This window comes from Xiphias gladius, chromosome 22 (assembly GCF_016859285.1).
Source record: "Xiphias gladius isolate SHS-SW01 ecotype Sanya breed wild chromosome 22, ASM1685928v1, whole genome shotgun sequence".
NCBI classification, from domain to species: Eukaryota; Metazoa; Chordata; class Actinopteri; order Istiophoriformes; family Xiphiidae; genus Xiphias; species Xiphias gladius.
Window position 1 is genome coordinate 7,288,871 of NC_053421.1, and position 24,543 is coordinate 7,313,413.

General features: G+C 40.5%; 1 protein-coding gene across 1 annotated transcript; it reads left to right on the top strand.

Moving 5' to 3' along the window:
* The first annotated feature begins 136 nt into the window (after positions 1–136).
* Positions 137–19,300, top strand: ube3d (ubiquitin protein ligase E3D). Its single transcript, XM_040116661.1, has 10 exons — positions 137–444; positions 3,406–3,617; positions 4,157–4,247; positions 6,108–6,330; positions 6,873–6,945; positions 7,028–7,106; positions 7,836–7,944; positions 8,761–8,927; positions 11,112–11,250; positions 18,714–19,300. The coding sequence occupies exons 1-10, from the start codon at positions 353–355 to the stop codon at positions 18,732–18,734; spliced, it is 1,206 nt and encodes a 401-aa protein (XP_039972595.1). The 5' UTR covers positions 137–352; the 3' UTR covers positions 18,735–19,300.
* The last annotated feature ends 5,243 nt before the right edge of the window (positions 19,301–24,543 follow it).

A 24,543-nucleotide genomic window follows, 5' to 3' on the forward strand; every position in this document is an offset into this window, starting at 1 on the left:
TTAACTAACCTTTTGGTCCTGTTTTATAGAAGGGCCCTGAGTAAAAATCCATTTGAAATATATTACTTTGGTTGTGCTCACAGGGTATATATTATGGATTGTTTAACACTTTTTTATCTTGAAATGTCTGACCGGATACTCTTCTGTTAATATCGTGTACTTGACACCGGTGGTATCGTCACGTTGCGGACAAGTACCAACCCCTGGATTCAACTACCTAAATCAGAAAAATATGCCCTTATGTTTATTTTACTTTGGATGGGTGTTACTATAAAGGGTCACCCAGTCAAACCGAGCTGTGCTTAGTGGATGATTTCTTTTTTTTATTCTTCCTGAATATTGCGCTAACTGAATGGCGGGCTTGGAGATGCCAACCAAAACACATGGGGTTGGAGTCTTCTTAGAGCTGAGGAAAAGGCTTCAGAGTGGACTCCTTATTGTCGGGTAATTATTTTTAATAGATAACTAGTTACACACTCACAGTTAGGTAACGTTGTTGTATGTATTGGCAGGTCTACCATGCAAACTATGCTAGCTAAGCGCATTAGCTAACTTAGCCCAGTAAATGTGAAGTGATGCTGCAGTTAGAAAACAGTGCTGAGATCACGGAGAAGCTAACTGACACCGATGTTTCGGTGACATATTCAGAACCCTAGCGGCAGCTTATGTTGTTGGACACCTTGTAGTAGCCTCCCCAAAGATAGTTAGTGTCACAAAAATGAGTCACAAAGGGCCCTGCTGTAGTCCTATAGTCCAAACTATCCGCTTCTCCGGTCTGAATAAGTTCACCTGATGGACGTGTGTAGGTCGTGTAACCGGTCTCTCTCTTTGGGTGGTCAGGGAAGGTCACAAAAAAATAAAATAAAATAAAAATAAATAAAATCGACTTTAAGATACAGATTAAATACAGTTCACAGGTACTAAGAGTTTGTTTCCAGAAAACTTGGGTTTCTGTTTATTGCATCTTAAAAATATAGAAATGTAGCAAGTCGCACTATGAAAAGAGGATTTGCAAGACACATATGGAGTGGTGCAAAGTAAATAGGTGCGTTTGAAGTACTTTACTTAAGTACAAAGTTGAGGTACTTGAGGTACTACTTCTACCCCTCTGCTTTTCAAAGGGAAAGATGTTACTCTCTACTCCACTGTATTGATTTGACATCCGTAGTTACTTTTCAAGTTGGAAAATATGATGCATTCCAGTAGATCCAACTATCCAGCAGTATATTAAGGTGTTAAATTTTGCTCCTCCTTGACAAACTACGGCATTAAAGTACAACTACATACAGTGGGGTCCAAATGTTTGAGACCACTTTCCCAGAATGGGATTTTATGGAAACACATCCAGACACGTGTGTATTTATACATCAATAGTAATGATCCTGAAATAGAAAATATATAATTCTGCATGAGTATTTTCATTTTTGACACTTTAATCACATTTTGTTGCTAATACTTATTTTACTTTTACTAGATGGCATGTTCATGTTGTGCTGTTTCAGAGGGGAGGGAGTCCTGATGGGAGTGCTATGTATACTTTAAATCCATCAAAAAAAAAAAAAAAAAAAATAGGATCACATAATAACCAGAAACTCATGGAGTCTACCCAGTGTCTCCTGGCTTCACAGGGTATAGCCTGGATATCATATTGTATAGGCAGGCTTGTTAAATATAATTTGATAGAATAATGTCGTAAATCACAAAAGTTAATAGTATTATAAGTTTGTACTCATAGTGTATATTTTCTAATTTTATGCTTGTAAAGCCTGTTGTAAACTTGAATTTGAATAGATTCATTTAATATAGCATTATTACCTACTAAATAACTGAACATGTACAGTATAATATACAGTGGCAAATCCTAGACAGTCTTAAAAAAGTGGATGTAGTACACCTACAACAACACTAGATGGGGTTGATTAGATTTGTAATGCAGCGAAATGAAGCGTGATTCATTTGCTCTCTCACAGTGCACTGAATTCACAGTGGAGGGGTGGCTCTGTACCTAACCGCACAGTGGGGGAAATCTTATTCTTACTGCATATAACTGCATTTTCAACAACTAATATGGGGCTGAAAGTTATGACACGACAAGGAGAGCTAGAGTTTCTCACAAAAGGAGATGACATGAAAACCCCCAACCGCTCAGAGTAGGACTGTACAGGCTCCTCAGTGTAAATGGAATAGAAATCCCCTGAAGTACACCCCCGTAACCAGAGGAGCTGCTCAGGCAGCAGCCAGTTTGTTTTTCAGTTAAAACAGTGTTTCTCTCGGCGAGTGGTCTTCCTGAACTAGTCATTTTTCAGTACTTCCTTTAGATGAGACAGCATCATCCAGCAGGAGGCAGAGGTAGTATTTATGATTGTAGTGGCATTATCTATAATAGTTCTTTACGGTGTTAATCTCAGTTCTGCAGGGAGTAGCGGGACTGTCACTGGACTCTCACTAACATAAAATGCTGCCTCAATTCAGACTACCTGACATAAAAAACTACACATTTCGTTCTGCCTAATATACAGATTCTCCTGGATCCATATGTCTCGGACGAGGGAGAAATGCATTTGTACAGAATTGTTGGATGTATATTGATGTACATATATTGATGAGTATGATGGTCTATTAAGCAGTAAGCTGATAGGCGGAAGACAACCATTTTGACATTTGATGTATCATTTCAGTAATTTTCCAGGCTAAAATGCAGCCCTAGTCATAACTAGTATGAGTACTCTTTGTTGTAGTTTGCTTGAATTATCTCAAGATAAGGACTGGGAGCAGCTCTAAAACAAAATGATAAGTAATCTTTAGTGTCCTGTGTCTAAGTATTGCAGATGTTTTTTATTTGTAAAATTGTAGGTATGAACAAACTAATCTTGACTTAACATAAGCATGGGCCTGCAACTAACAGTTATTTTGATTATCGATTACTTTACCGATTATTTTCTCAGTGGATCGTTTAAAAATGTGAGTAAGTACAGAAAAAATGCCCATAAAAAATTTCCCACTGCCGAAGGGTGATGTATTCAGATTGCTTGTTTTATTGGAACTATAGTCCAAAACCCAAAGATATTGAGTTTATTATAATATATAACAAAGAAAAGAATCAAATCATTACATTTGAGAAGCTGGAACCAGCAAAAGTCTGGCATTTTTGCTTGAAAAAGAGTAAAATGATGAAACGATTATCAAAATAGTTGCTGATTAATTTTCTGTTATTTGACGACTCGGTTCATGGGCTTATTGCTGCAGCTTCACTGGAGTGCTAATTTGGAGCATTGAAGTGAAGGACGTAGTGAAATGATGGGGGGAGTCATCCCACAACAGCTTATCCTGCAACCAGGCCGTCGGCCTGGCATACGTAACTTTAAATCTGTGTGTGTAAAGCTTCTGCTCCTGTCTGCTCTCCAGGAAAGATGTAGCCAGAAGTCCTGCTGACGTGGTCGTGACAGGCAGCGATTCATCCCTCCACATCCGGACTCCGCGAGGCGAGCTGAGCCTGACTTTACCGGCAGGAGTCACCTTGGAGCAGGGATCCTGCATTCCGACGCCTGCAGGAGAATCTGGTGGAGAGGAGCTGCATTACAGACTGCGCATCAATGTTGCACGAAGCTCAGATGAAGGTAACGTCCAGGATGAATATGGAAACACATCCAGACACGTGTAAGGTCCCTCTGCTTTGCTAGACTCCCCTGTGCCAAGACAAGAACAAAGTCTTTTGGTAGCTATTTAGGGCTTGCTGTCTATTCTGAATTAATTGGACTGAGTCACTTGGTCTTTTGAGACAGTGAAGGTGTAAATTTTGCTCTCAAGATAATCAACGGCCCACGAGCAACTGATCGTCAGAGTCATGAAAATATTCCCTGTAAGTTTTGAACTGACCTCATATCATCAAAAGTGCACCCCACAGTCACTGCATAACATCCCCAAACTCCATCTTTTGGCGTTTCCTGAGATTTTTCGTGTGACTCCTGGCGTAAGACAAGAGTTATAGCTAAGGACAGTCACTGACAAATCCAATCAAAATCAGATTGATTGCCCGCTCCCTAGCCAAGCCACCTTCTCCACCCAGTACTTTATTGATTTTGTGCTCTGTAGTACAAGGTTACCGCCCTTTCACCAAATCTGGCTCATTTATCTGTTTGCCTTTGGCCCTCCACAGAGGCTTCTGACAGCGTGATGGAGACACTCCGGACAAAAGAGACTTATTGCTTCTACTGCCAGGGCTGCATGACCCGGCTGCTCGAGGACAGGTGAGGAGCAGACGGACGGGGAAGAGCATCAGTGGAAATGGGTTTTTATTTACACCCTCCTCCGCAGTAAGAGGAGCACGTGTGTATTGATGGTGTGACCCAGCAGTAGAAGTGATATTCTGAGAAAGAGAAATAGATGGATGGAGCCGGAGCTGGAGTCCACTGTTGTCATCCTGATTGGGTTAGGGTTATAGAGTGGGTGTGACGTAAGGCCTGCGTTGCCGATTTAAAAAAGACAATTGTGTTTCTTACCTTGAGGTGGTTCTACTGGACAGTGGTATTGTTTTTATTGCCCTCAGCTTGTAGCTTTCTCTGGTCAGCAGCGTGACATGCTGAAAATTGCAATAGCCGCATTAACGACACACTTTGCCCTCTGGGTATGTTTCTCAGCAATAACCCACTAAAAGTTGCCAAAAACATATTTCTTGCTTTCAGAAGGGTCTTAGAAAGGTAGAAAGGAGAAGTGCTCGCAGCAAGGTGAAAAGTTATAATTTCAACGACATTATGTCACATTGTGCTTTGTAAGGATATGTTCTGTCTTGTGGCTGCTCTGCAGTATCAACGCTAGGATTGACTGCAACCATTGCAAGGTGCCCTTTACAGATTTTCTTCATATAGCCTGAAATATAGACTCAATTAGTACTTTATTAGGAACACCCAGCTAAAACTAGTGCAGTCTAATCCAACAATGCGGCGATAAATCCTGCCTTCATGAAGGTTATAGTGTTCAGTTTGTGTTGGAACTGTTTTAGAGAGGAGTTGATTCAATGTTATGATCATTTTAGAGGCTGAAGTTTGAGGTGCTGTTGAACTGTATTGTATTATCAACTTGTGTTTCTATTATTTTGGCCACCCCATTTATATCAGTGACGGTAGGCTAAATAACAGAAACACCTCGCTGTATAATGAAATACAGTGCAACAACAGCCAAAACAACAGCTTCCAAAATGATCAAACAGTTGAATTAACTCCTCTCTAAGGCAATTTCAGTAAAAATTGAAGATTATAACCTCCATTAAAGAAAAGTAACTTCAGGCCTGTTGTATTAGACTGTATTAGTTTTAGCAGGATGTTCCTAATAAACTGCGAACTGGGTGTAGTAAGTGCTTTACTGCAACGAATAACGACAAGTGGTGTATTAAAGCTGCACTAAATATTTTACATTAACAATGGCTTAAATGACTACATGTAATGTGAAAAAGGCTGCTAGTAGTGTTGATCCCACAGAAAATGCCCAACTCTGCTGTTCCCCTCAGTTCTAATGAGCTTCTGCTGCATCCTTCAGTCCACTGGTTTGGTTTTAGAGCCCAAAACTTTGTTTGTGTTTCAGTCGCACTGCTCTTACCACCCTGGTTTCCAGCAGCAGGAGGCTGTTTTCAGAGAGAGAGCTCTGATAAACCCACTGTACACTACCTTCCCAGCACCAAACGGCAGAAAGACGAGGTCAGCACGTAGCTGGTAAAGCATAGTGGAGCATTTAGCAGCTAATGAGCCAGATATTTCCTTCAGGAGTTAGAGGAAACCAAACCAGGGCTAAAAGGAGAGTAAATATTGGACTTATATTAATCGGGTGGCCAAAACATGACTGCAAATTAATGCTAATGTTGCTTCGTAACTGCTGGGTGTAAACATGTAACTGCTGCTAATACTTTAACCATAAAAACTGTACAACAAATCTGTTACGTTTACATTCAGTCTACAAAAATGCATGCAATGACCTTCTCTGGTGCTCACAGAACTCTGTGTTTATTTAGAGATAACAGCTCCTGCTGCAGCCAGATCCAATTAATACAGTTTCCACATGGACAATGAAAGAAACAAAAACCTGTAACTGCATTTTCCGTTTTTCCTCTTCCTCAGAGTCTTTAAGCGAGTCCTTCCTCTCCCTAATGGCAACTGGAACGCCATAGTGGACGACTGGTGTTGCCACCCAGACCCGTTTGCTAACAAGAAGTTGCTGCCCAGAGCAGAGGATTGTTTATTGGGCGACAGCTTCTTCCTTCTAGCCAGAGATGACAGCTGCGATCAGACTCTCACAGAGGGAGTGAGCCCTGTTGGTGCAGAGGACAGTCAAGATCCAAAGGTTAGGAACGTGATGGTTTGTTGCTTAAGCAGGAAGACAGAGCCCCCAAAACAGCATTTCGGCACTGTTTTTGGAGTTCCTAGACAATTAAGAATTTTTGAGAGACAAAAAAGCCTGGTAGTGAAAGAATTGTAGCAGTAATACTCATACTTGCTGCTGTGACGCAGGAAGTGGTGGATGCACCAAATGGTCAGTGAAAGATTTTTTATTGAAACACAAAAATTAGATTTATAGTGGTATCATAAAGCATACTCACCCACACAGACACCCAGTCCTCATACGGCTGCATCAGTGAAGTCAAAATCTGGAACCATCTGGATGGGGACTGAGCTCCCTATTTTTCTATTACTCATACTCTGCACGGGTGGCACTCTGGGCATGACTGAAACTGAGAGAAATAGAAAGACGGGCAGATAGAAAGAGCGGTGCCTGCCTTATATGTCTCCCCTCCTCCTCTGTCTCCAATCCTTGTTATAGTGGCAGTTGAAAACAGCTGTGTATTGTGGTGATTGCTCTCTGGTTTTTACCCTTGTTCCATACAGAAACCCTGCCGCCGACTGGCACTCATCTCCTGTAAGAGCTGTTCCTTAGCGCTGGGAGAGGCTGTTGCACCAGGTATACATCATCCAAACAGAGTTTCATAAATAAACATGATTATCAGTTGTGTATATGAGCCTTTTTCTATCGTATCTCACAGGGACCCTGAAGCTGTATATCACTCAGCTGTGGGTGGAGCCCGCAGTGGGAGACAGAAAGCCAGAAGCTTCTCTTAACAGGCGGGTTTTTATCCGAGCTTCTAGTGATCATAATTAGAAAAAACCGTAACTGTTAAATCAAGCTGTGTAATAGGGAAATAAATAAAAAGTGGCTGTTATACGCTGGAGATGTAGAAGAGAAAATAGAGTCACACAGAATCTGTCTAGGTTAATCATTGTGACTGTAGTTGTATAATTTTCGTTCTTCACAATAAAATCAAGACAGGGACTATAAGTCAGTTCTAGTTCATTTGTATGTCAGTCTCACCCAATATCTGACACAACACTGATTTGATCTTGCTGACGCTTTGGGGAATGACGCTTATCACCACTGTGTTCAGGCTTTTTCAAAAATAATTACAGTGTTACAATTTTAGTTCTGAATTAAACATTTTAATAACCACATCTCCCATTATGCAAGTTTGAATAATTCAAAGATTACGCACAAGCATCAGTCTTTTTCTTTCTTTTTTTTCATCAGTTTTGGAAACCACTTTCCCCTTTAATGTACATGAATTAATGACTCGCTGCAATATTTGTCTTAAGATACCATTTTCAAAATTCGTCCTGGGCACATGCATTACTGTAAAAATTAACATATTGTTCCATAACTTTATCTTGCCAAAAGTCACTGATAACCCCATTCTGTTTTACCGTGAGCGCCTGACCAAGAATGTTAAATGATTGAAAGTTAATAGGCTCTTTGAATGCAAAATTGTTAAATTAATCAACATTGTCTCTTTCGGACAGATCTCTCTTCTTGGAGAGGACAGTAGCGGCCAGGCTGTTGGAGCTCTCTAACTCACTGAGCACCTTCCACTTCTCTGTCCAAACTCCTGATGGAAAAGCCTTCTTATTGGTAAGAGCAAGTCGGGATAATCAGAAAAACACGTTACTTTTCAGTCAAAATAAACTCCTCAGTTGTTTGAGAGATGGGAAGGAGTGGTATGTTAGGTTCTTCAAGCGATAGGTAAAGCTGACTGATTGTGATTTATTAGAGTTGTTGAGCCTACTGCCAGGCTTTTAGCGTCTTTGAAATCATGTGGATTATTACAAGTGGCTCTTTGTAAAACGGCCGTAACGCACCACCGCAATAAAAAGAGATTGCAACTCTTCAATGCACTTATTTTTTGGGCAGTATGCTGAGGACAGAACGAAATACATAATCAAAGACCCTGCATCATATCAGAGGTGGATGACAAATTATTTAGCTCCTGTGTCCCCTGCTGACATTAGCTTTACTCGTCCCACAGACTGCAAAATAATAATAATGGTAATAATAATGGTTGAATTTTGCAATAATAATTGCAAAATCAACCATTTTTTCTTTTTGGTTGACCTTTTAATCCAGAGTATGTAGAAATGTATTGGAGTGGTAACCCTTTGCCACTAACTTGAATTGCACATTTGATGAAGATATTTTATTTTTTATATATTATATGGGCTATACATGTAGTGGCATCTGAAATATGTCATAAGCTTGAAGGCGTGTTTAAAATCAATTTTCACAAAATTAGGATAAATCATAAAATATCAAAGTGACAAAACAATGTTAGATATGTTTATTGAGCTTCCCCAAGCAGAACAAGAGGCTCAGTAAAAGGACCTCATCAGTGGGATTCCTTGCCCATGTGATGTTGAGTATTTGTATTTCGAGTGTCTGCTCCTCCTGCAGCTCTGGCTCCTGAACAGCGACTCCATCATAGCGTCGGTCCCGGAGACGTGTGTCGGAGGTGAGAGGTCTATCAGCTCTACCGCTCTTCACAGTCCATTGCCCAGAGCTGCCAGAGCCCTGAAACTCCTCTGCGTCGCCTGCTCCGACTCAGGCATCCAGCAGAGAGCGTAAGCGAGGACTTTTACCGTACCCTTCACCACTCCACCACTCCAACCCTCCAAACCTCCCCTCAGTCTTTGTTTTTCTCTTCTTAATCTTATCCTTTCATCTTTCCCACGCACCCTCTCAATGACAATGTGTCTCAACTCACCACGAGGGATGAAAGACTACATTGTTGGTGAACAGATTTTGGGTCTTAATAGAGCACTTTGCGCTAAGGGTCCCTGCTCAGATGTAACTGTCTGTTATTCTGCAAATGAGATTGCCATCAAAGGTGTTCATCGTCTCAAAGTTGTCAGTTGCGTAAGCCAGGCTCGTGTCTGTTGCACATACAGGGGTTGTTGTTTTGACTGGAGCAAGGCTCTGTGTACCTTGCTGTGATGCATTAGAGAGATGTAGGTGGATGTGCTGCATGTGGTTCTCCATGCTCAGTACAGCAGCACCCTGGCGGAGGAGCCTTCCACCCTCATTATTTTCAACTGAATCAGCAATCAGCGTTTTTCCCTCCTCCTCCCTGCAGGCAGAGAGAGTGAAGGCAGAACAGGGAAGTTTTGTTGTTCATACAAGTTCGACAAGCCCACCGGCTGACTGATGGAGAGAGGGTAATTAGAGGCAAAACTCACAGGAAGGGAGGAAGGCTTGTCTTCTCAGTCAAAGCACTAAGAGACCATTTAAATTGCATCATAAACTGTATGAGCTAAGTGATGCATGGCAAACGTTCATACTTCAGAGTAAGAAATAGCTGATACAATGTTACCCATTGCTAGAAATCAAATGAAAACATCTTTTGCCATTGCTCCCTAGTGGACAAACTATGTAATGGTGACACTCTTCCTAAACCATCTCAAACGCATCTTTGATACACCGTATCCGTGCTGCAGTTTCTTGTAGGCAAATATTGATATATATGCAACGAGCAAATATCGGCCGATACAGTCGTCCCAACGAATGAATCTCCCTGCCCTCTTTATTATTTGCTGCTCAGTGTTTAAGCCAACAGTAAATTGATCACCGATTCCTCATCAGTTAAAAACAGGCTTCACATTAGAGTCTTGGCTGTAAGGTGCGTCACATTTTTAGCAACTGGGTTATGGATTTCACCTACTTCTGACATTTCTCTGAAGTCCAGCAAAGCTAAATGCTGGTGTTACTCACACTTCCCTTTCCCCCTACATAATTTACCATTCATCCTTCATCACTCATCTTTGACATTTTTAAATTAAATGTTACGCCTCGGGAGCTGAATTCCCAGGATGATGGCCGTCTTATTCGGGATACAGTCGGTTACAGCCGACTGCAGCCAGAGGTTGCAGTATGTGTTGTTAAAACTGCAAATAATTGGCTAGAGAATCAGTGAGCCAATGCATAAGTGGATTACGCTTGTCACTAATGGCAGTGACTTGATTATGAGTTGAGTGAAAGTTGCAGACACCATCACAGTCCGGTACAGTGGGAATCCGGAGGCCTCTTAGATTTGAAATTTGAGTCTAATGGAAATAATATGGGCATCTCATTTTCCATAGAATTAATTCTGATATATGATTAATAAAAACCTACTGTGGATGACAGATTAACTACATTATGTTGCAGAAAGAATTAAGAAGTAGAATGGTTTGGGTCATTATGTAGACATCATGACTTGATTAGATTTAAGTAAAAGGCTTATTAGCTTGAGTGGCTATTAGCAGATTTTACATGCATTTAAACATTGCCAAAGCAGTAGTGTTTCCCCAGTGGGATGTCTTAGGTAAAACTGCCAAAAGTTTGAGAAGACTTTTTCCCTCTTAGGAACTGCACAGATGGCTAAATGTCACCCAAACAAACTAGATCAACACCACTCACTGACACAGCATCAATCTTTCTTCTCTCAATCGCTCTTCCTCTTCTCTTTTCAGTCCCCCCTTCTGTTCGTGCCCCCCCCCCCCCCCACACACACACACACACACACACACACACATGCACACGCCACCATGCACACACATTGATGCCACACATATACTCACCATCAATAAACTTTTATGTATCCCTAGTTATCCAGTTCAGTTTACACTTTAAAACTACTTGATTAAAACGGCAGGGCAAATGCTTCATCAGGGGATTTACAGCAGCTATTTCTGGGCATCATCTTGATTGTATAACGCTGTGGCAGTCACTATAAATCACTCCTCCTCTGTGTATGTGTGCGTTTCCAGCATTGTAACTAGTTGGGAGGTCAATGCCATTGGACATCCTGTGGTGCTGCCGCTGAAGGTGTGTGAGGAGCTGCTGCAAGTGATAGATGACAGCAACTCTACACTTCCTGCGTCGATGCGTTGCATGAGGTCCTATGAGGTGAGACGAGTGCTATGCACTGTAAGGGACAACAGATGATGACTGAGGCATGTTTATTCCGTACACACATTTTTCTGCATTACTAAAATGCTTACTCTGACACTGTGTAATACAAGCAGAGAAATGCTGAAAGTCTTCTAATTCATCTTCATCTTTTGTAAAAAGCTGTATTAGCAGAACAGCAATAACTCTTTAAGATGACAGCAATCACTTATTTCACACACTTCCTACTCACAGGACCTTGGTCTTCCATTATGCACTAGTGCTTGACAGTGTTTTTATCCCACCTTAATTAATTTCATGATTCAGAGCTTTCAGTTACCAGCTTTGCTTCAGGGATTATGTGGGTCAAATGTAAGGTTGTACTTTTGTCAGCCTTATTCCAGCTTCTATACACCTGTAATTGTGCAAAATGTTTATATTTAGCCCGAGTTGCCAAGGAAAACCCTTTGACTAGAAAATAGGAGGTGTTAACTTTGCTGACAACTCTATTCTCCTTGCTGCTTTAAACATGAGAAAAGGGGTAATTAGCACCATTATCCTCCACTTCCTGCTCAGAAAGTTTAGGAAGTCACTGCTACCACTTAAACAAGTTTTCCTACCTGCTTAAAAATATGAGAGCTGGAATAATGTACAGTGAGCGAATCTTCGAGCAGAAAATCTCCTGTTGTGCATCAGGCGAAGCTGCTTTTGTTGTCAGCCTAAGCAGGGGGTGTTCAGTTGAACGCCTGAAAGAAGTCTTTCTAAATCTGCATTGGAGAAGGAATACTTCCTTGCAATGACAATGTAACATATTAGAGGTGTCTGGAGCCGATTCGGAGGATCGCTATCGGCGCCAGTCCAGGCATGTTTTAATGGATCAGTGTTGGCTAAAATGACACTGAAAAATCTGATCCTTTCATTACTGAACTCTGGTATGTTTTGTCCACCTCTGCCTTGCTAGTTGAATCAACGATCTTGGCTAGTAAACCTCTAGGGTCCATTGTTTCAAAAAAGAAGAATTTCTCGTTGTAAATCGGCCACCATTATCATTATAAGCTGCATGTGTACCGTGCAAATCGAAAGTTTAACGTAGCAGCAGGAATTGTCGCAAGAGTAAGTTACAAGAACAGTCAAATTATACCAAGGTTCCACAGCTGGTTTGATAATGATGTGTTGATGTTTCAAATGGCTGCACACAGCACCTGTAACTTTACATACAACTGCAAAAATGCGTGCCACCATGCAGCTAACATGTCTTACCTGGCTTGTGGAAAGGGACGGTGTGTTTGTAATCGTTCTTGCCATACGGCTAAGGAAATGCCAATCTGTGCTTGTAAAGAACAAAACAAAAAACAACAGATGTTTGTTTACCCTAACAACAATGAATGAGAGGCAGACTGTATAAACTCATATAATGTCAAAGTAAACTAAGACTCTACTATTATTTTATTTCCACCCACAATCTGCCTTATTTGAATAACACAGTTTCAAAGTTGAAATTCAGCAGTAAGTCCCCTCAGAGGAAGTGGAATTTGTAATAGAGGGCTCACTTCCACCAGATTGCTATTCTAATTATTTCACCCACAGTAGGCTCCTTTCTTGTTATAAGGGTACTGTGCCTCAAACCTTAAAATGCTTTCTATAGTGTCACTCTCATTCCACAAGCCCTCGGGATGACAAACTAATGACAATATCGGAGCTTTTTCTCTTCTTTCTCTTGCACATTGTGTTCAAATGATAATCAGTATTGTTGTTTTCTGAGTTAACAACATGACAAGTGGTAGGCGGGGGGAGAAATTAGGCTATGTTGTACTGGAGAAAGCTATAGATAGAACGACCCAGACATAGGACAAAGCATCTGTCTGGTGGTTACAGCAGGAAAAAGAGTGTGATAAATTGACGGACTTGAACACTTCCTGATAGTAGAAGCCTGTTGTCCTATAGGCGGCAGAGGATGGGAAGGTAATGTGATCATTGGGTCATCTAGAGTTACTGGAGAGTCCGTGTTTAAAACACTGTTTGGAAAACACTCCAGCACCCAGACGGGGAGGACCAGCATGCAGCGGGATGGCAGTCTGGAAGCTTATAATGATCTGAAGAGTTGCATCTGCAGGAGATGATGAGATGATGCTATGTGAGAGAAAACATGGAACAAAATCTGAGGGTGTTGTGAGCTATGTTCTTCCTACTGTTGGCTGTTGAACGCTACAGTGAGAAAACCACTCCTGAGAGGAGCAAATGGCATAACCATTCACAAGCTCTTCAACATCATATAACAGAAAAAATTATATTATGTTAATGCTTTAGGTAAATATATACTGTACAGTACATAGGCTAAAGGCTTTGTTAACATTTTACTCACTAACTTCATTGTTGTCCATCAGAAAAAGCAATCCAAGTCTTCAGACAGGATTTAACGAATTTAACTCAACTATTTAAATCACTAATTAGGAACAGATAAGGAATAGTGATATCAAAGATCCAGAACACCCACGCAGGTCTTTTCTCTTATTCTGGCTGATGAGCTCTCCGTTCAGGTGGAAATAAAGTGGATCTATGTTGACAGCAAGTCTGTGTACTGATACAACTTTTTCATGGCAGACACTGTGATTATGTAGTCGCAGCACAAGCACAACATTTAGACGAACCTGTTCCTGGGCCATGGTTTTATTAATTACACCTGTGCTTTTCATGCTGGACAAAATGTCTGATGTGACTATTAGAAGGATGGCGGTGTAAGTGATCCCACCCTAACAGGTGCATCAGAACTATCAGGAGAGTGAGGAAGATGTCAGTCGAGCGCAGCCTGTGTGTGCAAACACTATCCTGAGCGAGGAGGTCTGATCAGGTCTAACAGCTGTAGTGGACCATGGCTGCATAGAGCCTTTAACGTTACCAATGCATGTAAAGGTCTCTGCAAAGCTACGCAGAGGAAGGGTGTTACGGGTAACCGTAAGTCCCATGCATGTTTGCCTACGTGCAGCATGGAGAAGCATAATTCCAGCTTTATTGTCCTTCTCAAAGTTGTGCTAACTCGAAGTTTAAAAATGCAAAGAAAAGCTAGTAATGTAATGGAATGAGAGTACGTTTGCTTTGCTTCCATCATGGCCTAGATCAGTGGTTCTAAAACTTTTTCTGGCATGCCCCCCTTCAGAAGCCGAAAAAGGTTCACGCCCCCACACCCCACAAGTTTTATCCATCATTAACAATGATAGGGGAGGCAGCTCCTAATTAATAAGGATCCAAGTTTTTAGTGAAATAAAGGTCAGCACAGTAGCATCAGCAAACTCTTGTATGTTTATTTTCCCTATATAAATCATGTTCATTCAACCTAATTCCACTCCATATTTTCCCATTTCATTAATCTTATTAGTAACACCTGTGCCTCTGCTGCTATGACAAGTCAAATGTCTGCTGTGAAAAAGGAAAGAAAGAAGCCAGAATCTCGCTAACTGGCCAATACACTTTTTTTTTTTCATTTTCTTTTTTTTTTTTAATCAGCACACTATATGAACACCAACTCCCAACAGCCCAGCCCAACTATCATAGCACTATGATGTAGTTCTCAGGTAGCTGTGCTGAAGTGTGTGTGTGTGTGTGTGTGTGTGTGTGTGTGTGTGTGTGTGTGTGTGTGTGTTTTAGTTTAATTTTAGTCTCAGTAGATCAAAGCCTGCACCATATCCCAGCCTGTTATTATTCTGCATGTAGCATGTCTAGTGTTGTCTAGTGTTGTCTGGGCAGCTGTGTTTCCCGCCCTCCATCCCCAGGCCTGCCAGTGTGACGGGGTGTAAAGCACTTCCAGCTCCCAGTGTTACTCTTGGGCCCGAGAACAGACAACACCTCCGCCCTCCCTCCTACCTCATTAATCTCCTCCTCACTCCCGCATGTAGGTTAGACAGGAACTGATCCAAAAACTGATCCAGTACTTCACAGTGAGGAACTGAGGGGATGTATCGATCATACATTGCCTCAGTCTTTCTGCCATCTCCACGGCGTCACACCAGGAGGGACTGCACTTTGTCGAAATAAATTACTTCCCCCAAGATGCACGTCGCGATTCATTGCACATGGACCAATGTATGTGAAGGGGAATTTATCAACAGAGCTGGTGGTCTTTGATGCTGTTCTGCATTAGTGTTTAGATCAGGATAACTCCGTTTGATGATATAAATGAGGCTGATATTGTTTTTTTTTTTGTTTTTTTTATATAAAATGAACAACAACAAGAAAACGTAATGGCATGTCAGTGTTGTCTATCTGTAGTGTGATGGGAATGATACACTTTGTTGAATTAGAGCTTTAGTGTATGAGGAATTAATCTATCTATTCCATTAGACTCTATCTATTCTATCTAATGAGCTCAATTACCCCTTCACTGACACAAACTGTCACGTTCCAAATGGGTCCATTTCAACTGATTTTAAAGTGGATGTTAGGTAACACTAGAAAAACAGTCACAGTATTGTTACAAAATGTTCCCATTCAATTGGATTTTGTCTGGTCGGTTTGGTCAGGTTTGCATTCTTACCACTGCTACTTGGAGTGGAAGCTGGACCTTTCAACCTCTCTTAGCTAATTATTAAAACCGTTTAAACCATCCTTTATTTTTAGCCAAGTATTCCAACTTCTATCCTAGCTTGTTAAATAGTTTTTATATACTGGCAACATGTGGCTTTAAGGTGTTATAACTGACTCAGGTTGGGGGGAGCTAACTGTAGCTTGTAGTTTCTTGGTTACTGTGACAATACCTTTACCAAAGATCAGCATCACAACGATTTGTAATTCTGTTTGGATGGTTATTTTCCTCATAAACACAAATATGTGTATCTATATTTTAATCAAATCTTTTTTTTTTTTTTTTCAAATTAGTTGAGCGACCCTACAATCTCTTTGCCAATTCTTACTTTACATATAAGACAACTGGAAGAAGGCTTATGGTGTGCCGTCAGAGTGCTTCTCGCCAGTTTTTTTTTTTTTTTGTTATCCCTTAGTCCTCTTCTAAGTTACCAAGTTAAAATATGCTGTATGGCAAGCAAGAGAGTGCTTCTCATTAATCATGTGTGCGCTCAACAACTATGAAACATCATTCATGCTAATAAGTACCAGAAAGTTTTGAATTCTCAGTAATCTGTTCATGTGTTCAGAACCAATTGTTGTTGTTTTTTTGTTTGTTTGTGTTGGACTCACGCCCAAGGATGATAATAGAATGCATCGTATTCCTTTCTCCGTCACTATATCCTTGTCTATCTCTTCTATCTGCTTGAAATGCAGGACACTCCTTTGAGTTTAATATTTTGTGGAGCAGCAGCATCTTTCGTCATGTTCTACTTTTCCACACCTCTCTCTGTCTCTCTCTCTCTTTGTGTGTGAAGAAATATTCTCCGTGCTGCTTGCCAAATTTGGAGTGTTATGATAACAGAGTCCCTGGCACCGAGCATCAAAGAGTGTGTGTTTAGTCAAAAGACTTCCTTACACCAACCTCTTGTCATTGTTTTGTCACTGTCTCAGTACATTTAATACCCAGACATTAACCTTTCTTCTGTAATGTCCCTTCAACTAAAGAGCTGTTGTGTAGAGATGGAAAATAAAACTACCAAAGGTAATCTCTTGCTACAGCTAGATGTATTACTCTCAAGGCTTTGCAGTGATAGTTTACGGTTTATTTCCCTGCACTAAAGCTCAAAAGAATTCCAATGAGATCAAAGAACTGTAACACCCTTAAGCATATTATCATAAGTGTTTTGGGCAGACCTACTGTCAGTGTCCTTGCCAGTTTAAAGAGCTTCATGTAATTTTAACACGGTGAAATACAAACTATCTGAGAACCCGTTTCTGTGGCTTCTCATAATATAAACAGTTGATTCAAAGAGAAAAAAAAAAAAAAAAAAACTGTCCAGGAGCAAGGGGGAAGTAGTGAGTCTTGAGTATGCTTGTCCTTTCAGCTAGGCCTTCAGCCAGCTGGTATGGATCTTGGAGTTCACCGCTGATGTTGCACAGATGACTCATGTTGACTGAATTTGACAGATGTGCTGGAAAATCCAAAGAAAGTCCAGCAGGGTCCTCATGATACTGGGGATCCCTCTGAGAGAATATAATTGGTTTTTCCTCTTTCTTTAGCAGTTCATTATCTAGTGCACGACTGCTTATTTTGATTATCAGTTAATCTGATGATTAATGTCTTGGTCAAACAATTAGCAATTTTTTAGAAAATTTTAAAAAGAAAATAGTTTTTAAAAAAAAGCCCATTTCCTTTCCCCAAAGTTCAAATTAACATATTGAAATTACTTGTTTGGTCCGTCCAACAGTCCAAACCCCTAAGTGATTTCATTTCATATCACAGAAGACTAGGAAACCCAGCAAATAACATTCAAGAAGCTGGAACCAGAGAATGTTTGGGATTTTTGCTTGAAAAAATGACTCTAAAATTAATTGATAATCATACTAATTTCCAATTATTTTTTTCTCTATTAACTGATGGAGTAAATGTTTCAGATTTAATCCTGTATTCCAGTACTTTTTTGTTTGTTTCATGAAACAGTTGTTTTTACTACAGGTCTTTGGCCACAGAACTGTATATGCCAGTGAATACAGGAGATTTTTAATCTCTTACTGATTGATCGGTTACTAGGTTGTAGCTTTTATTTAAATTCCACCTTCATCTAGTACACATTCAAATTTATGCATCAGTATAACAGTTTTAAAGAGGTTTTTTTTTTCTTTAAAGGCCCTGAAAACCTATTTCTTCTTGCTCTGAGGGATGGGAAAACCCCATTTTCTGCTGAAGTTTGAACAGTTTTGCTTATTTCATGTTAGACATTTATGTTTTTGTGCTACTGGTTTGGAGTGGGCGGGGCACCCTTTCTCTGCCTTCATTTCCCCAGCTTCAACCAGCGACTCTCTAATCACAAGCCAGTTTCCTCCATCTAGACCCCCACTGCTCTGGTTCCGTATCACTCTTTGTCTTTTTTTTTCTGGGACTTTGAGTTGTTTTAGCAGCAGCTCACCTCTAGTTGCCGTTTGTTATCATTTGTATGAATTACCATTGATGCGCTTGAGTGGTGAGCAGACATTGGCATGGGAACAGAGAAGACAGGGCCTTGAGTGAGGCAAATGCCCTCATCCATCATCCCAATATAGAGCCCTCAGTGGAGCGCAGCCATTCTCTGCAGCAGGCAAACACCCAGGAATAGCAGATGGAAGAAGAGAGAGAGAGAGGAAAGAGCTGTGCTGATTTATTTTCTGGGTTTTGTTTATCTGAATGTGTGTTTTTGAAGTTGATTAAAACTGTACCACCTGTGGTTTTTTGTTGTTTGTAGACGTTAATTGCAGATTATGTGTTGCTGTGCCGATCAGCACACCGCTGAGATCCAGTACGTCTGTGCTTTGGGGAGCAAAAATCCTCATTGTACAGCACGCATGTCATGCATCGCAAATGTCCACATACACTTTGACCTTTCTCAACTTTTCCCTTTTGTTCTTAGGTGGCGTATCTCAGACTCTGAGGTCAAAGGTCAGAAGCCAGGAGGTTATGACTGAACTCATCACTCTTGGTAGAGAATTCAAGAGGACAGCTGAATGTGAATCCTCTGTGAACATGTACATGTGTTTGTATATGTTACAGTTACATCCTGCATAGATTTCCAGTAAAATATGAGAATGGAGATTACAGCAGAAGAAAATACAGCAAGGGTGAAATAGCTTGAATAGCATTGTCTAGTTGTGGTTTCTGGTTTCTTCTGTCGACATGTTTGTTAGTGCGTCATCAACTGCAAACCGATTCATGTTGAGACAGGTTTTTGTCAGGTTGCCTAATGTTAACACATATCCAGTAAATGCAAACCTAGAAGAGAATGACAACATCAAAATAGTTGATCATAGAATAGATAGTTGCATCTCTTTCTACTTGTTTTCTACTTTTTAATCTTAATGTATAAGTATACCAAAGTGTATCATAATGGTTGTAAAGCCGATATGTGTACAGTGTGTACTTGTGCATTGCTAAACTTTATGTTGTTTTTCCCTACCATTGTCAACAAAAACAGATTAAACTGTTGCATTTTTTAAAGTACCACCTCTCCCTTTCTTTTTCCTATCTACTGGAGAGCACTGCTTGTTGATTTGTGGGACATTGTTCTTGAGATGGCTCTTGATCAAAGCTTATTATAGAGATGCTTCAGCCCCAGGGTACAGCAGTGGATCCTCCACTTGAGTGCAATTACAGCTTCTGGAGCTAGGTGAGTCTTGTCTAGTGGGTTTATTTGAGAGTGTGTGTAAAGTGATGGTATTTATGTAACATGCGTGGTAGCGGGAGTCATTGTGAAATGGTATGGTTAAACTTTGAAAATTGGCCTTTTAATTTGAAATGTTACACAATCTTCACATTTTTAAATTCATAATGATTTGGTTGGGTCGAGTAGTTCTTACGGTATGGGGAAGTACTTCAGGCACATTAGCAATGTTCATCTAGGAATGGTAATATTTGTCTGTCATTTGGTTGGTCCACCACTTTGGTTCAGCCTTAAATATATCAACAACCGTTGGATGTACTGCCATGAAATTTTATACAGACATTCCTTGTTCCCAGATGATGAAACATAATGACTTTGGTGATCCCCTGACTTTTCCTTACAATTTCTATGCTGCTCGCTCCTCTCCGTCCGACTGTTTTAACAGACATGTCGGAGCCAACCACAGCCCCTCAGCTCGCTCATGGACTCGCCTCTTCTGTCAAGCTGTGAGATTTAGCCTGCAAACATCTTGGATGTCTGGGAAATGATGTTCATTAAAGGCAGCTGAAAACATAAATATTGAATAAACAATGGTATTTGATTACTACCATACATATGAAATGAGCCACGCAACATACTATTGAGAAAGGCTCTGTTCCAAGGTGGATTTTTAGTTATTAGTATAGTTATACACATCAGTGGGATTATAAATGAGGTTTACTTACTCCTGGAACAGAACCCAGAGGTTGCAGTTGATCTTTGGCTCTCTATACCTGGTAAACATCACCATGTTAACATTGTCACTGTGAGCATGTTAGTGAGATGTTAGCATTTAGCTCAAAGCACCACTGTGGCTGTATGCAGCCTGACATACGGTAGGTAGACTCTTAGTCTTGTTACGGCGAAGATAAAGACAAAATTTAGCATTTTTAGATAAATTTTTAACATTTTATGTTTTATGGATCAGTGTAACATTTGAAAACTTTGGTTTTTAGTGTAAAAAAGATGAGAGCATTTCAATTGTGTTAACCAGAAAAACTACCTGCAGCACTCAGTCAGTTGAGTAGACCGCAATGATGTATTACCGATCACCACTGGAATTTATGATGCCCACATCTCTACTTCATGGCTCTTGAACATGGTATCCAGTCTCCATAGGTTATCTCTTACCAACAATGCAGCATAATGTCTCACTGTATGTCTAAATTTACAAGCTCTTAGCAAGAACAAGGGGACTATTTTTTTCTGCTCCTGATGGCATGCCTGGATCTGCTGAATGCTGATGCGGCAAGTGACAATTACTTACAAAGAAATACAGAGAAATATTGTGCCCACTGAGGCGGCAAAGCAGAGAGTGAATTGGCTAATTAAATACATCTAACACTGAACCGTCAAGGGGTTCTCATTTCCTTTCTGCCCTTTCTCCACAAGTGCAAATGAAGTAGGCTCTAAATAACCCATTTGTTTCAAGCCCGCTGAGCAGAAGGAGCTACTCCACATTACTGGCTGCTGCTGCTGTTTTGAACACAGCGACAGACACAGTCACCCAGAAGCCTTGAGGAGTTGCAGGCATTCTTTGTCTTTCCCTCCTTGATGATAGACAATGGAACTGTCAAATTAAAAGTTTTTTGGCCAGTACACCACCGTCTGTTGACACTGTGCAGCTCATTAGCCTTTTCAGACAGTTATCTCATGAAAAATATCAGTCTGAACAAAGGTCTCCTCCATATTGAGCCTTAGTAATTACTTGTCCATGGTGGCCACTTTATGCTTGATCTTTTACATGTGCTGCTGGTGTGCAGTAGATATAAGGATAAAAAGGAGACGTTACTCAACAGCACCAGTATGAATGGGAATAGACTTACACTGCTGTGCATTGTTTCAGGTTTCCCATATGAGCAACATCACGTCTTATGATCACACTGCATATTTAAGCAGATATTACTTTCATTCCATTAATTTAAAACTGACCTTGGTCATTCTACGTGATTTTCATTTTTGGGAATTATAAGCTACATGTAAATAAACATTGGTTTGGCAAATCCAATTTAATGTGTGCAATACCACAGCAGGGATTCAACCTGAAGAACTAACCATAACTTAAGGTGGCATGGTTCTAATACCCTTAAGCTTATGGAAACATTTTAAAGCCTTAAAACCAGACTAACCAGACTTAACAGCCATGCTCGCAATAACAGTGCTAATATGCGGATATTTGCGGGTACAGTGTTTAAAGTGATCACCATCTCAAATGGTAACATCTGCTGATTACCCTTAAACACAAAGTACTGCTGAGGCTGATGGATATTTAACTAGGTTTGCAGGTATTTGGTCACAAATTGTCCAAAGTATTTGACCAGGGGGCACATAAATGTTTAAGTTTTATGGCAATACATACAATAGTTTTCAAGGCATTTCATTCAATACCACAAATGTCAACCACTCAGTAGTGTTTGAGGACAAATCAGGGGATTACCAAAACCAGTGCAATTCATCATCTAAGAACCATGAATGTCAGTACCAAATTTTACAGCAATCCATTTAGTAGATATCAAAATATTTTAGTGGATAACTGACTTTGACCTGCTGGCAGTGCTAGATGAAAAGTCAGGGAATCACCAACGTTATTAGGATTCATATTCTGGGCACCATGAATACCTGTACCAAATGTCATGACAATCCAGTCAATAGTTGTTGAGATTTTCAGCAATGGAGCTATGCAACTACTTTGGCTAAAAATCTCACAATAAAAAATGAAACATGCTGCTGTCAAGTTCCTAGAAAGTTGTTATCATGGAGAGTTGAGGTTCTCACCTGAAAGTAACTATATATTATTGCGATACTCTATATTGTACTTGGCAGTGTAGGTGTGCAATCAGAGAAACAACCTATCTATCCTCCAGTACTTAGACTGGTACGATGTGCAACTTGATGCATCTCTTCACACAGAACTCGCTGTTTTCTCTATGACTTTTATCCTATTGGACATAAATGTCCATTAAAACCACACGTGACATAACACATGTGGAGAGATCAAGTCTACGAAACGCCACAGTATGAATTTCAGATTGGATTTTCCAGGCCTATGCCTTTGCTAATATGTTTGATATTATTTTCAGATTAAGCGAGACAGCGATGTGTGAGATTACAAGTTGCCTCTGTAGAAAGAAAGAGATCCTTTTGGGAGAGGTCAAGCCATAGAGCTTGTCTCATCTCTGAGAGGAAATGAGGCATTAGATTGAGTTCCCATTTTAGTCACCCAATCCTAATGGGTCATCTATCCTGAGAGTCTTGGAGTTCTGTGAAAGAGGGATCACAGAATCTCTGTTTTTTTCTTGATATACTGAGTCACTCAGATGAAGATGAAGATGAAAAATAAAGAGAAACACATCAAGATAAACTTTGATATATCCATAGTTTACATACGGTTGCAAGGTGTTATTGTCTGACCTGTATTTGAGAATACTGTCCAAGGGACCCTACCCTGCCCTTTTTAGATCATCCATTTTATCCATCTACTGTTTCCATTTAATTTGTTGCTTTTACAATTGAGATGCCAAATACCTCCAATAAATGGCTGAACTGAGTTTCAGAATGAAAATACGTTACCTTCCCAGATGTCACTGCATCACTTTCCATTATAAAACTTTATGTGCAAACCATTGTTGTTTGACATGAAGTGCCATTTTATTGTCCTCAGAGGACATATCCTAACGATTTGCTGATCCTGGGAATTTTTCAACCAACTCCCACAAGAGGTTGACAATTTTTTTTTTTAATGAAATGCCTTGAAACTACTGGATGGATTGTCAGAAAACCTCATACAGACATTCACGGTGCCAAGAGGACAAATACTAATAGATAGAACTAGTTACTTTGTTGATCAAGTCAGGGTGATTTATTTCATCTAGCATCAGCAACCAGGTCAAACTTTTCACTTAATTTGTGAAAGATCTCAACATTAATTAGACGGATTGGCACAAAATTAAGGACATTTGTGGTTCCAAAATTTTATTTGTCCAATACCTTTGTTTCTGACCATTACCATCAGCAGCAGCTGTACTTAGTGTTGAGTGTTAATCAGCAAATGTTAGCATGCTAACACACTAAGAAGTCAGTGGTTAGCATAGACATTGTGAGGATGTTAGTATGCTGGCATTAGCATTTAGCTTATAACACAACTGTGTCCCATTAAGTACAGCTTCAAAGAGCCACTAGCATGGCTGTACACTCTTCGTCTTTTTTCACTGTTATCTTAATTCCAGTCACACTGTCTTCCCCTCAAGCTCCCCCACTTGCCCCATAACTTTAACATCCACCCCACCCCCTACACCCGTACCTCAGTCTTTCGCTCCCTCTGCCATCTTGGCATTCTAACAAGGCCATGGGGCATATCAGTGGGGCCTTCAGGGGCTCATTAGTTTGTCCATTGGTCCCAACAAGTCTCAGTGGCAACCTTAGAGCAAACTCATGCCAAGCCTTCAAGCAGACACAGGCCACAGAGTCAACCTGCTCCTGGGGAAGAATGACAGAGCTGCCTCAGAGAGCACAGGGCAAAAAACAACTCAAAGCAGACATCCAGAAGACACATTTGGAGCTCATAATTCTTGTGACAGCGCTGTAACTGTCATGAGTGGCTAGTCCAATTTGACAAGTTTCATTCTCACATACTTTATATATGTGAGAATGAAACTTGTCAAATGCATCAGCAATATTTCTGTTTAGGTCGTAGAATACACATCAGCTTTTGATTTCCACCCATGATGTAAAACCTAATTTCTAAGTTGGGAAAGAAATTGGCATGGTAGTTGGGCAGACAGACACGGACTGAGTTGAAAGCTCTGGTCTGACAGGTGGGAGACATTTTGAGCTGACAGCTGACAGAGAAGATGGAAGCCCTGTTGGAAGCGGGGTGTTAGGATGCTTATTCTGCCGCTGCTGCAGCTTGATATCTCCTGCAGCCCGAAGGAAGATGAATCGGCTGCTCGGTTGCCGTCTGGAGACAGAGGGGCTTTTGCTTCGCTGTCGGGGGGGCAAAATGCTTATCAGTGGTTATGCTTGGCATGTATTATGGAAAAAATAA

Excerpts from the sequence above, each read along its gene's own strand:
- ube3d (XM_040116661.1), top strand. The coding sequence starts at position 353 with ATGGCGGGCTTGGAGATGCCAACCAAAACACATGGGGTTGGAGTCTTC. Across the intron at positions 3,618-4,156 it reads TGCACGAAGCTCAGATGAAG|AGGCTTCTGACAGCGTGATG; the intron begins GTAACGTCCAGG and ends GGCCCTCCACAG. Across the intron at positions 6,946-7,027 it reads GGGAGAGGCTGTTGCACCAG|GGACCCTGAAGCTGTATATC; the intron begins GTATACATCATC and ends CGTATCTCACAG.